Genomic DNA, 13,803 nt, shown 5'->3' with positions numbered 1-13,803 from the left:
GGGAGATGGCAGGCCTGTGGAGGCTCAGCAGTCACCTGTGTTGGGCGCAGAGCAGACCTTTGCTCTGGACCGAGGACTGGACCCTCGGGGAGGGTAAGAGAAAGACCAGCCGGGAGGGTGGCGCTCTGTCAGGGAAGCCATCCACTCACTGAATCCACGTGTTCCGTATTAGCCCTTTGAGGTAAATAGTAATTTTATTTTGTGGCTGAAGAATCCGCAGCTCCTGAAGTTGGGAATAACTTCCCCAAGTCCGCCCAGGGGCCGGCAGGCTCAGGGCTCAGGGCAGCCTCTGCCCCATGGTTCAGCCCTGCGCTCATCACTTCCTCTGCCCCTCCAGGCTCTTTATGTTTTCTAGTCTCCACTTTGAGATATCTTGTTTAATTTTGAAAGATGCCCAGAATTCTGCCAGGATACCCAATCCAAACAAATAAATGGGCTGGTATTATGGTAATAACTCAATTACTTTTTAATAAAAATGCTGTAGTAATCCCAAATGAAACATTCCACACAGGATAAAAGTGGCTGTTGGGGAAAATCTGACTAGTTCTCCCAGTTGATTTTACTCACTCATTTAGAGCTTATTCTATTTACAGGGTAGACTCCAAACTCAAAAAGAAATAGTTAAACATAGCAGAATATTGAATTTTCAAGTGTGTTTAGTTCATACCTTCTCCATTTCCCTTTGTTTTGCATGTGGTCAGAGTCTGCAACAAAGCTTTATCTCAATATTTATATTCTCATTACTTAACCAAAACAGACGCTCCATTGCTTAATGAGGAATCTGTCATAATTTATATCCCCAAAGTTTTCTTCAGAGTTAAAGACATATAACTTGTCACAAGAACCAACAAACGAACAAGTGGTGAAGGAGTCAGCTCTCAGCCTAAGAAGGAGGCACATGCCATGTGGTCGGACCCAGAGCCGGGGAGCTCAGGGCGGTGACAGCCTATCGCAGGCCAGTGTGGGCCACCTCTCGGCTCTCCATGTCCTCTCTCTCTGCCAGCATTTCCCTGCTCAGTTCAACTGCAACCCTGCAGGACCAGTGGGAGGAGAATGTTGACTGTAAAAAAGTCTGATTAAATGCCACTTCTCTGATTCTGTTGGGAGATGAAATATTTACATTATATATTTAATTTGAACCTTAAATTGTATTGGTGTAGTATGCACTTTGCTTACAAGTGAAGTCAAGGGTTACTGTTGGGAATTATGCTAAGGCCTTTGTAAGTTGACATAGGGTTTTGAAATGTCTTGACCCCTATAAAATAATAATTAACTTGACATAAATAATTACTTGCTTGGGGTTTTGAAATTGCTTAGTTTTTATTTCAATTTGAAAATATTGGGAATGACTAAAAAGACATATTTAGCACCAGAATGGACTGTATTTGTCTTGGGTGCCAGCCTGATGTGTAGCGTGTCCTGCACCCCACAGCCAGGCCACTGCCTAGCCTGGGTTTTAAAATATGGGGACCAGAGCTTGATAAATGCCTTTGCTGGACACTGGCAGTGGCTGAATCTTTAAAACAAACACTAAGACGCCATATCAGGATCCCAAAAGGGTTATATCCCCACCACTAGGGAGTTAAATTTAATGAGCATTAGGAAAAAAAATTACCATCTTTTTAAGTAAGAAAAATTAAAACATCCTTATAATATGTGCAGATGCAGCAGAAGTTAGAATCTGCCAGGACTTCTCATTTAGCTGATTTTTTATTTAATGCAATTTTAAATAAATATAGGTACATCTAATAATTACAGCAGGATTGCAGTAGGATTACAGAAATCTGGAAACTGGAGGAAAAATTTCTCATAGGTCCCCCTAAGAACTAATAACATTTTGGTGTTTTCATAGTTGATTTTTCAGCTGACCCACCCCACCCCCCACATCAGAATCACCTGGAAGCTTATGACAGTGCCGATCCCAGGTTCCTTTCCTGAGGCAGAATCTCTGTGAATAGGACCCTGTATGTTTGTATTTCTAGCGTGTTCCCCACCTAATTCTGATTTGTAGCTGGGAGATAACTTGCCCAGCTACTCTGGGGATCGTGTTACCACCAGCGCCTCCTAGGGGCCCATTCCGGCTTTGAGGCACACGTCGTCTCTGCCTCTGGGCGGGAAGCTACTGCAGGCTCAAAGCAGCAGGTTACCAGATCTCATTTGCTCTCTAAAGGTCACTCAGGTCAGTGAGCAGGTAGACTTCAAGGGAACTGAGACTTGGATTTAGGAAGGCAAATTATGAAACATGGTGAGGCTGAAGAGAAGTGGGCAGAGCATATAGATAAACCACATCTTTATCCATTCATCTATTGATGTACATTCGGGTTGCTTCCATATCTTGGCTATTGTAAATAATGCTGCAATAAATAGAGGAATACATACATCTTTTCAAATTAGTGTTTTTGTTTTCTTTGGGTAAATACCAAGAAGTGGAGTTACAGGATTGTATGGTATTTCGATTTTTAATTTTTTGAGGAGCCTCCATACTGTGTTTTCATAGTGGCTGCACCAGTTTCCATTCCCACCAACAGGGCATGAGGGTTGCCTTTTCTCCACATCCTCACCAGCACTTGTTGTTTCTTGTCTTTTTGGTACTAGGCATTCTGATTGGTGTGAGGTGATATCTCACTGTTTTGATTTGAATTTCCCTAATGATTAGTGATGTTGAGAATCTTTTCATGTGTCTGTTGACCATCTGTAGTTCTTTTGAAAGATGTCTGTTCAGTTCCTTTGCCCATTTTATGGTCAGATTATTTGTTGGGTGTGTGTACATTGAGTTATATGACTTCTCTGTATATTTTGGATATCACCCCTTATCAAATGTGTCATTTGCAAACATCCTGTTCAGTAGGTTGCTTTTTCATTTTGTTGATGATTTTTTTCACTGTGCAAAGAAACTTTTGTTTGATTTCATCCCAATTCCTTATTTTTGCTTTTGTTACCCCATTTGAGAAGAGAGATCCAAAAAAATACTGTTGATTCCAATGTCCAAGAATTTACTGTCTGTTTCTTTCCTTTTAGGAGTTTTATGGTTTCAGGTCTTACATTTAGGACTTTGACACATCTTAAGTTTTTTCATATAGTGTGAGAGAGTGGTCCAGTTTCATTCTTTTTTGCATAGCTATTTTCCCAGCACCATTTATTAAATAGAATCTTTTCCACATTTTATATTCTTGCCTCCTTTGTCATAGATTAACTGACCATGTAAGTGTGGTTTTATTTCTGGGTTCTCTATTCTGTTCCATTTATCTGTGTGCTTATTTTAGTGCTAGTGCCATACTTTTGATTATTAAGTTTTGTAATATAGTTTGAAATCTGGAATATGATACCTCCAGCTTTGTTTTTCCTTTTCAGGATTGCTTTGACTCTTTGGGGTCTTCTGTGGCTCCATACAAATTTGGGGATTCTTTGTTCTAGTTCTGTGAAAAATGCTATTGGAATTTTGCAAGAGATTGCATTGAATCTGTAGATTGCTGTGCACAGTACAGACATTTTAACAATATTCTTCCAATCCATAAGCATGCATTTCTTTCTACTGATTATGTTATCTTTAATTTCTTTCATCAGTGTCTTATAGTTTTCAGAGTCCAGATCTTTCATCTCTTTGGTTAAATTTATTCCTACATATTTTATGCCTCTTGATGAAATTATAAATGGGGTTGTTCTCTTAATTTCCCTTTCTGCTAGTTTGTTATTATTATATAGGTATACAACAGATTTCTGATGAGGCAATCAGACCACCTTTCTCTGTATCTGCCATTTTTGTTTCCAAAACACCACAGACCAACATAGGATGGGGCAGAGGGGCAGAGCCCAGGCTGCAGGGAAGGTGGCATCAAATAGGGAAGACACCCTGAGATCTGGGCAGGGGCCCGACTTCATCTCACTTCCAGTATTTAAGACTTAAAAAAGCTACCTAGTTTGTGGGCTCAGCTGTCCAGCTCAAGTCTGGATGTGAGAAAATTAGCCTGGGAATGTGCAGTTATGTGCCGGGCATGGTAAGCATACTACTTTGTTTATTCCTCATCATCACCAGCTACTAAATGACAGACCTGTTATTTGAACTTGGGCCTGACTGGCTTCTGAAGCTGAGACCCTACACACTGTATTTTCACTTTCTGCTGCTCAGTGGGAGACCTCAGTGGGAAAGTATGCCTGGATTCTGTGCAAGCCTGAAAAGGCTATGCACTCAGATGGTACAACTCATTTGTCTGCACATCAGAGACCCAGTTGGTCTAGCAAAAACAGCTGCCTTTGGTCTATCTCCACAAATGTGCTTTATTTTTCTGCCATGGTGGTCAGCAGTTCTGTGGCAGTTAGCTAGTGTCAGCATCTCTCCAGGTAAGCAGCGATCGTGCCAGCCTCTGCATGCCCTGCCAGCTAGTGGCACACTTTTTCTCCGGTGTGGGGGGTTCTAGGGAATCCCAAGTTCAATGATAGCTGCATTTTACACAATGCTTATTTAAAACAACAATGTTAGGAAACATGATTCTAGAAGCGAAAAACCAAACAACGTGACCACCTTTCAGCTATGCTTGGTATGTGGAGATACACTTGACAAAAAAGAGTGTCTGATTTTAGACCACAATTTGAGAGGTAGAGCTCTATAGAAAAGCACAAATGGGTATGATTTGGAAAATAGGACTTACCTGAAAAAGTGCAAGTTATTGAAATAATGAAGTAATATTTCAAGCTCTTTTTTAAGGTTAAGATATTTCACATAAAATAGTAATATTTTCATGAAATCTGACAAAACAAGACAAAAAAGAAACTTTTTTCTCATGAATTCGATTAGCATTTCCCAAACTGATGCCCAGGGACCAGTGAGTGTTTCATGAGATGTTAAAACAAATGCCTTAACTTTTTTTTTTTTCATGAGCAATAGTTTTTGGAATGGCATAGCGTCCTCCGAAAGATCTGGAGTCGGGGGACAATAAAAGTGTTTTTGAAAAGTCTTTTTCTATTTCCAGGAAGTGGTCTATGGAGGAGACACAGTCTGGGACACGCTGAAATTTCTGAGGGTAAGATAAGTTTGGATAAATGTATCTGTTTGGGTAGTTCACTCATGTGGCCTTAGTTTTCTATCCTAGGCTCTCTGATGTCCAGGAGTATTTTGTAACCAAATTGACAGACAAATAGGTGAGTAATCTGAAGTGTCTGGTCTACTGATTTTCAAAAGTAGGCCTCCAAACAACAGAGCCCAGATCAGATTATCAGCTGAGTGGGTAATATGTGAGACACTGAGCCACTTCCAATAGCTTCGTCACCCTAAACAACAGAGCCGGAATGGGCACACTCAATTTCTTTCCAGAGCTGACATTCTCGACGTCACTGTTTGGAAATGAACTTGTGCGGACAGGTGAATTGCTCTTCCCACGGAAAAGTCACATGATCTGGACAGGACCACACATCTGGAGTTGCCCCTCAACACAAAAGAACCGGAAATAAAGCCTCCCGTTCTTAAATAGCATTTATTTCATGTTGCAAAGAGGTCTTTTTCACGAGAACAGTTCTCATATTTGTTTAAAGATATATTGGTGAGGTTATAGAAGCAAATTTCATTGAGTTGCTCTGTATGCCTATGACTCTTAAACCCGCAATCTAATATTCACAATGTGTTGGCTGCCATTCAGCTATTTATCCAAACATGCCTTTTTTTTTTTTTTTAATATGTGCCTGCACAGGATGGAAAAGGAACACCAAGGGCTTGCTAAAAAGAAGCCTAAAAAAGATAAAATCGGCGCAGCAGTTCTGTTCAACTGCAGCCCGCGAGGGCAGGAACGGTGTTCGTTTGGGAAGCGTTATACCCAGTGGTTTCTCTGTTTTGACGGTGGGGAAGCCCTTGAGGTTTCTGTGGCTGTCAGGGGGGTAGTGGGCGATCTATTTACTGAATCCAGTCGATGTTCAGGCACCGTGCAATGAATGCAAACATATCTGAGACTTCTTCTATCACCTTGGCTGTGGGCTTCCCGGCCCCGTGGCCGGCCTTGGTGTCCACATGGATAAGCAGGGGGTTGCTTTGCTTCTGGCTGTGGCCCACAATGTACTGAAGGGTGGCAATGAACTTGAGGGAGTGGAGGGGGACCACCCGGTCATCATGGTCCGCGGTGAGGAGAAGCATGGACGGGTACTGGATGTCGTCTGCCTCTGGTAACTTCACGTTATGCAGCGGGGAGTATCTGAAAGACAAAGACACTTCCATGAGGCCCGAAGCAGGGCTGCTTGCTCACTGGGATGGCCACGAAGGACCTGCGGAGTCACCAGCCTGACCTCATTAGCAGGGAGGACCGCAGCCAGTCAGTACGCGGGTGGCCGCTGCAGACAATGCCCGCAGGTCACTCAGGCCCTGCCCGGCCACGCTACGGGGTGGGGAGCTGTTTCTGTGGCCCCCGCTTTGGAACACTGTGTAGGAAAGAAACTCATAGGGCTATTGAAATAACCCAACTTATATACACGTTTACTGCCTTGAGTATTTGCATATTCTTTAGACTTACTTGTCACTGCTACAAAGTGGACTCGTCTTTTTAAACCAGTGACTGTGGACATAACAGGTGCAAGCCTTTCTTTTGCTGAAGAACTTAAAACCCACAGTGCATAGCATCTTTTTTGCCCCCTTAATAACTATAAAACCTTGACTCCAGGTTCAGCTTGGCCATTTTAGAAAGAACATGGGTCTTCTCTGGGACTGGTCTCCTGTCTGTCAACCGGGAACCTTGGCGGGGCCGCTGGCCGCTACTTGTCCAGCAGAAAGAAACTGCCTTTGGGTGATGGTAAGAACGCCAGGAGCAGAGGCGGCCCTTCAGATGTACCAGGTGAGCTTCCAGGTCAGTTAGCAAAAAGGGTTTTAAGAAGACATAAAAGTATAATTGAATTAAACAGTGATTGATGGTAATCTCTGGATATTTTTTCTTTATATTTTACTCAACATGGGTGTCATGCTTTTGAAGTGTCCAGTATTAATGATTATAATCAACTATTTTGTAGTTTTATTTTGAAGCATTAAAAAGTCGAAAACAGTAAAATTTCTGCTCAGTTAAAAAGTCCAGGCTCAAACACTCTGGGTTTTAGTTTCCCAATAGATAAGATGGGGTGGCAATGGATCTGTTTTCTCGTCTCATTTCAGATCAACCCCAGCCCTCCAAAGAAGGGTTAGTTCTATGTGGAAACAAGTGTGGAAAACTCTGTGACACTAATACACTGAGATTCACATATATGCCACTTTTATAAACATCCTGAGAAGTTCTGTAGAAAAAAAATCTGTTAGGCTTCATTTATCCCTCCATGCCCAAACTTGAAAATCAAAATCCAGGTCTTTTCTGGGGGGACCCCCTTAGGGTCCCCAATGATGCTTCACGGGACATACTCGGGGCATCCAGGGCTTGGGCAGCCCCCTGCCCATTTGGGAGCAAAAGTGACAGGAAAATACAGCCCTGTGAGTGCTGGGTTGGAAAACTAAAGCCTGCTTCAGTTCCAAATATTTTTCTCTCAAGACATCTTTTTTCTTGTTTTCAAATTAACCATAGAAACATTAGGTTCCACTGGATATTTTGCCTTTTATGAACAAATAACTCAGTATTTTCAATTGAGTTATCCCTAAGTGCATATTTCCTCTCATTTGAACTATTGCTACTTCAAAGAATCCGCTTTTACTGGTATGTATCAACGAGGCTCTTTGTACATTTAAAGGTACCCCACCTACCCTGAACAGAATTTAGTTTAAAAGTATTCAGTTAAAAAAATTCAGTCATTATAGCTAAATTTCTAAGTGGATAATTACCCATAAAAGCATATAAAATGAAATAGAAGACTTGGGAAGTTAAAAGTTATTCTATCTATATTTTTATTTGACTGAGAAGAATGGGATAGGGGACACGGGCTTCTTGTCCTATCATAAGGGCAGTTTTAAATACTGCTGATAAAAAATTCGTAAATGTGGGAAGTAGAGAGTGAAAAGTCAAAAAAAAAAAAAATGAAGCTCTTAGTCCCAAGAATCTACATGTCTGCCACCTTATTGCCAAAACAGCTGAGGGATATGAATGAGGGACACCGTACAATATTTCAATAATGCCACTGTGGCTTCAAATACACGTGGTTGTATTGAGAGAATAAAACAAGCTGGGGTGCACTTGCCATATTCCTCTTTATTTTCTTATTTCTTAATTTAGAAAAGGGAATTCCGTTTTTATTGCTGTACGGCGAATGACACCTGTCAGGTTTTGATTGCTGCCGTCACCAAGTACTACACATTAAGCGGCTTTTAAAAACAACACAGATTTCCTGTTCACAGCTCTGCAAGTCTGGGTTGGCTTGGCTGGGTACTTGGCGCTGTCTCTTAACACAAAATCAAGGTGTTGGCTGGCTGGGCTCTTACTGGGAAATTCTGGGAAAAAACCCATTTCCAGACTCATTGAGCTTGTTGGCAGAGTTGAGTTTCATGTGGCTGTGGGACAGCTGTCCCCATTTCTTTGGGGGCTGTTGGCGGGGGTTTGTTCTCAAGATTCTAGAGGCCTCCTCCTCCATCTTCAAAGCCAGCAATGGTGGGTGAATCCTCCTCATATCCCTAATTCCTGACATCAGCCAGAGAAAGGGCTCTGCCCTTAAGGCCTCCGGTCATTAGACTGGGGCCCCTCAGATAATCCACGATAATCTCAAGGTCAGTTGATCAGTAACTTTAATCTGCAAAGTCCCCCCACAGCAGTACTTGGTGTCTGAAGAGTGAGGGGACAGGAATTGAGGGGCCGCTTTAGAACTCTGCTGACCACATCTTTGTAGTTCGTTAAAGATCAGCTCAAAATGAGGAAGATAGGTATTCCCACCACTTCCCTACTTTTGCAGTAAATTATGCAAATGTGAGACACTGAAGGGGATAAAGAGCCAAACAGTCTTTTGACTGTGTTACCATAGCAATATTACCATATAAATTATTAGTAACATACATAGGTCAGTATGAATGAAACCCTTACTTGATGAGCCATTCAAAATGTTGTTTGTTGTCTGAGCACCCATAATCTGTGGTCCAGGCGTGACCGATGGTGTATCTGTGGAACTTCAGCATGTCCATCACTCCGACTTGGGCAATAACACAGCCAAAGAGGTCAGGACGCTGATTTGCACATGCAGCTAAAAGCCAAGGTAGAAAGAAAAGGGAGGCAAGTCCATTATTGCACATTTCAGTGTGGTGTTGTTTTTATTTAAATGCTTTCAGAACCCTGGCTGCCTTGTTTTCTCAGAGCACAGGAGGAAGCCATGGTAAGCCGCCTGTCTAATGGCCCACAAGCCCTTCTCCTTCCAATGTATCCGAAGGGTGGGGTGTTCCAGTCAGGATTAGACCACAGTGGGGGAGTGTCATTTGAAACACCCTACGACTTTCTGAAAAACCTGTGTGTCCCTTTGTCTCTTCCCTACTTGCTTCCACAGGTGATGATGGTGGTGGTGGTGGTGGTGGTGGGTGGTCAGGACCGTGTTCAGGTTCTCAAAACTAGCCTGTGATATGATAAGAAATATACACTTGGTGTTTGTCCCAGTTCCTGGCACAGAGCTCCTAAAACCCTTAGAGATTCCTGAGTGATGGGGGAGAGGAGTGTCTTTCATCCTCATTAGCCCCTTTCAGCCACACCTGAGTCTGTGTGGTGGGGTGGCCCTGGTGGGCCCCTAGCAAGCTTCCGCCTGGGGCTGGCTGCCAGAGGGACCAGCCTCGGGCTCAGACGGTTGGAACTGACAGCCCCTCTCCTGGCCTCTGGTAGGGGGAGAGGGCTGGAGTTTGGTTAAATCCTTGGCCATCAGTGATTGGTTTGATCATGCCCACATAACAGACCCTCCATAAAAACTCCTAAACAACAGATTTCAGAGAGCTACCAGGTTGGTGAACACACTAAGGTACCCAAAGAGTGGCGTGCCCAGAGAGAGCGTGGAAATTCTGCACACACCCCTCCCCAAGCCCGGCCCCAGGCAGCTCTTCCATCCGGCTTCCTGAGTTCTATGAGCTGTTCCCACACGCTATCAAACCCATGGAGGGGGTCATGGGGACCCCCAATTTAGAGCTGATCTATCAGAAGGATGGAAGGCCCAGGACCTGCTGGGGTGGGGGAAGTCCATGCGAGGCGCCCCTTACTCTGTGGGGTCTGCGTGAACTCGGGGTGGTGCGGCTAAATTGCAGGCTGGCTGGTTGGTGTGGGGCTGAACCCCCTACCCATCTGGTGACAGAGTGAGGTGAGCGGACACAGTTCAGACAGCTTCAGGCGCTTGAAACCCAGTTCAAGCCTCTAACCAATACTGGTACACCTTGTTCTGTTTTAAGAATCCTCTTTTTTGTATATTTAAGTCTTTTTCTTTGATAATTGAACAAATATTGACCAAGTGCCTGGCCTGGGAATGTATCAGTGAATATTTGGTGGGAAAGATGAAGTAAACAAGGAATTACAGGTTGGCAGCCGCTGCTGAGGAAGCTCAGGGGCCACGTTAGTGGGGCAGGGGGCCGCCCCCGTGCGAGGAAGGCAGGAGACGTCAGCTCAGAGCTGGCGTGACCCAGAGTCCGGACTGTCACTAAAAAAGGTGTTCCCACCTCCCTGCCGGCTTCAGGGTTCACTCATAATATGCATCCTTCCCTTGGAGATGCTGAGCGGTGGGACTCTGTCCTCTCAAGTAGGATCCGGCATCTTGCTGGGGCACTTCATCTATGCACATTCCTAAAGGGGCCAGTTCTGTTAACAGACACAAACCAACTCCTGACTATAAAACTCCAGAAATATAAAGGAGTTGTTAGATAAGCCAGTAAATAACAAACCATTGGAAACAGGATTTTCAACAGCCTTTGACATTAAAGCTTAGATCCATCCTAGACCTCCTCCTTTTATACTTTGGATAGACCCCGATACAAATTCAGCCGGGTCAAATTCAAACATACCTCGAATCTGACCACTTCTCGCCACGCCCACTGCCCCACCGCAGGCCCGAGCCACCACTGTGTCTCACACTGGGACAGAAGCCTCCTGCCCGACTTCATCTACCCTAACAAGGCATAAGCAATACATGACCCTGTTTTAAAAAGAACAAAGTCAAATTATGACACTTCTCCGCTGGAAACTCCTATAAAGGCTTCTCATTTCCAAGAGTCAACAAGGCCACCCAGACTGGCTATGACATCCTGGGCCTGGCATGCTGTCTGCCTCGTCCCACCAGAAAGGGAGAGGTATTGTCCGTTCTGTTGGTAAGAATCTTGTCACTACCCTTTCTAAATTTACACAAATTATTTTGGCTGCAGAGATTTTACCTCTTTCCTAGGAAAATGTTTTCTTCAAGATTGTATTCTATTGAGGTACAGAGGAAGGACAGGAATTCAGACTTTGACATGACTCAGTATATTTCAAAGGCCAGAAAACTGAGCGAATGTGCTGCCCCCCTGACCACCTCCCTCCAAAACTGGATTTTCACACATGTACTTGAAGTTGAGCCTATATGTGCCCCTGGACATCTGTACAATTGTCCCTCATATTCTAATGACCCAGCAAGCTATGTTCAGTCCCACCATAAAGGTTCACTTCAATGTTAAGTGCTCTGGAGAGAGAAAATGCACAGAAACATTTCACTAATTACGGAACAGAAGGCAAGCTCCTTAGAGGCAGTGCCACACAGGTTAAAAGAGCAGCCCCGCAAAGCGTGGCGCTCGGCTCCATCCCCAGTGTCACCGTCATCTGGATGTGTGCCAAGGGACATCCTTTCCCTGAGACGTGCCCACCGCACAGGCTGTGTGCGTGTCAAGGGCTCTGCACTGGGCCCGACATGCAAGGTGCCCTGCTGCTCCGCTGTGTGTCCTCTTTACACGGACCCACCTTCCTTCCCAACTCATCTGTGCACCCACAGCAGGCGGCATCACGTGGCAAAGGCATTCAAGAAATGTTCAGGGATGATCCCGTCTTATGATCCTGTGTGCCTCAAACGGGTCAGCAGGCTCCGTCCTGTGCCAGGGGAACCCTAGGAACCTGGGGCTCCGGTTCATGGAGAGAACTGCAGTCCGGGCCAGAAGAGCTCAGACAGGGGGAGCTGGGGCAGCTTTTCGGGTTATCATGAGTCAAGCCTGTATAACGTGTGTTCAGCAGGGTCTTTATAGGTCAAGTATCAGATGCCCAGATACAAGTGGGTTTTGCTCTGTATCACTGCTCCTACCCATGAGTCAAGGTAAACTGAACGCTGCCCACCACCGAGTATGTGAAAACCCCGAGACTGTGACCTAGCAAGCGCAAGGAGAAAAGTCCAGTTCTCACCCACTAAGAGGCCTCCATTTGAGCCTCCATTGATAGTCAGCCTTTTGGGAGACGTGTAACCCTCCTTGATGAGATACTCGGCAGCATGCTGGAAGTCATCAAAGCAGTTTTGTTTTTTGTCCAAGATACCACCTACAACACGCCGAAAGTGAAAGAAAGTTTGTGAACAAAAAAACAAAACATTAAGGGAAATACCCAAACAGTTTCAAAACCTAAAGAGAATTCAAATGAGGATGGGGCATAGTTGCAACTATTGGTCAGCTAACTTAAGCGGCTTAAACACAACAGGCTGACACTGTGTTAGAAAAATGCCTCAGTTTGGAATTTGTTACGCATTCTGGGAATCCAACATTAATACCACCACTGCCAATCCATAGGGTGGATCTGTTTTTCTGAAAACTCCTAGAACTTAAAAGGCAAATACCCGCAAGAGAAGACATGACCTGTTACGTCAGGGAACCATGAGAATGGAAGTGGGAAAGCCCGTAATCAAAAAGGACCTGATTTCTGGAGAGGCGGAAGCTAGAACTGACACAAGGCCCGGAGCAGCTCCACGCAGCGCAGAGCCCTGGGCTGTGCCCTCCCTGTCTCAGCAGATGAAAGGCCTCTTCAGAGGCATAATGCTCACCCCTCCTCTATGCGGGGGGTTTGAAATGGGAGAGTGACAGTGAGAAATAAGCCCCCCAATTCAAAGAGCCTAAGTAGGAATTGGGTGGGGTGGTGGTGGTGGTGAGCAGAGAAGCAGCCCAGTGTGGTCTCCCAGTTCTTGAATGAAGATCCCACACGTCTCTCCAGAGAACCTGGGCTTTGGCATCTAGAAGTCATTCCAATGTATAAAACTTAAAGAGAGGAACATTCGTAAGGTCTTGGACCAAAGGCCAGAAGTCAAAGGCAAGCCCTCAAAGGAACGGATGTCTGAAATAACTGCCTAGGACATGAACAAAAAGCAGACACAGATCTAATGAGATATCGGAGATGAACCACTTCTGCAGAAATTCAATTAAAGATGACGCAGTGCTACTGAAGAAATTTTGTCATATCAAAACAAATGTCATTAAAATTTTAATATGAAATTATTGGTGAATTAGAACAGCTAAGATTACTTAGTTTCCAGGAATAATATCATTTTGGGTATACGACTCTATTTTTAAAGAACATTAAATTTTAAACTCATTAACAAAATGGAATTTAGATTTGTCAATGTTCAGTATACCAGGGCCTAACTATAAAAGGTCCATTTTTGACCCTTTCACTGCCTAAATTTGGAGAAAGTTTACGAATCAGTACACAGACTACGTTTAGCCTCAGTCGAGCTCCAAACTCCCCTTCCTTCTAGGCTTTTGGACATTAAGTTGGTTCTAATTAATACATAGACGAGAGAGGTGACCAGGTCCAAGAGCCCTTTCGTATCCGAGCATGGTAGGCACCTGATGACAGAGGGCATTTATGGAAAAGAATCTAGGTTCTTTGAGGAGAGGTCACAAGACCAGCAGTCCATGCAGGTTATGTGCATGTAAACTCTACACAATGAATTCTATGCTGTTTC

At 44.2% G+C, this 13,803-nt stretch overlaps 1 protein-coding gene and 1 long non-coding RNA gene across 3 annotated transcripts in view; one reads left to right on the top strand and one right to left on the bottom strand.

The window, feature by feature from the left end:
- Positions 1 to 13,803, top strand: part of LOC118971315 (uncharacterized) — a 114,277-nt gene that overhangs the window by 75,959 nt on the left and 24,515 nt on the right. For both annotated transcript variants that reach the window (XR_005059709.2, XR_005059708.2), the window contains exons 3-4: positions 4,968 to 5,018; positions 6,639 to 6,809. This is a non-coding gene — a long non-coding RNA (uncharacterized lncRNA). The remainder of the gene's footprint in view (positions 1 to 4,967; positions 5,019 to 6,638; positions 6,810 to 13,803) is intronic.
- Positions 5,450 to 13,803, bottom strand: part of PREP (prolyl endopeptidase) — a 103,223-nt gene continuing 94,869 nt past the window's right edge. Inside the window, exons 13-15 of the mRNA XM_037012298.2 lie at positions 12,258 to 12,389; positions 8,961 to 9,117; positions 5,450 to 6,176 (exon numbers count right to left, since the gene is read on the bottom strand). Coding sequence (XP_036868193.1) covers positions 5,882 to 6,176; positions 8,961 to 9,117; positions 12,258 to 12,389 — 584 coding nt within the window. The 3' untranslated portion in view covers positions 5,450 to 5,881. The remainder of the gene's footprint in view (positions 6,177 to 8,960; positions 9,118 to 12,257; positions 12,390 to 13,803) is intronic.

This window comes from Manis javanica, chromosome 13 (assembly GCF_040802235.1).
Source record: "Manis javanica isolate MJ-LG chromosome 13, MJ_LKY, whole genome shotgun sequence".
NCBI classification, from domain to species: Eukaryota; Metazoa; Chordata; class Mammalia; order Pholidota; family Manidae; genus Manis; species Manis javanica.
This window is presented reverse-complemented; position numbering and strand designations above follow the sequence as displayed.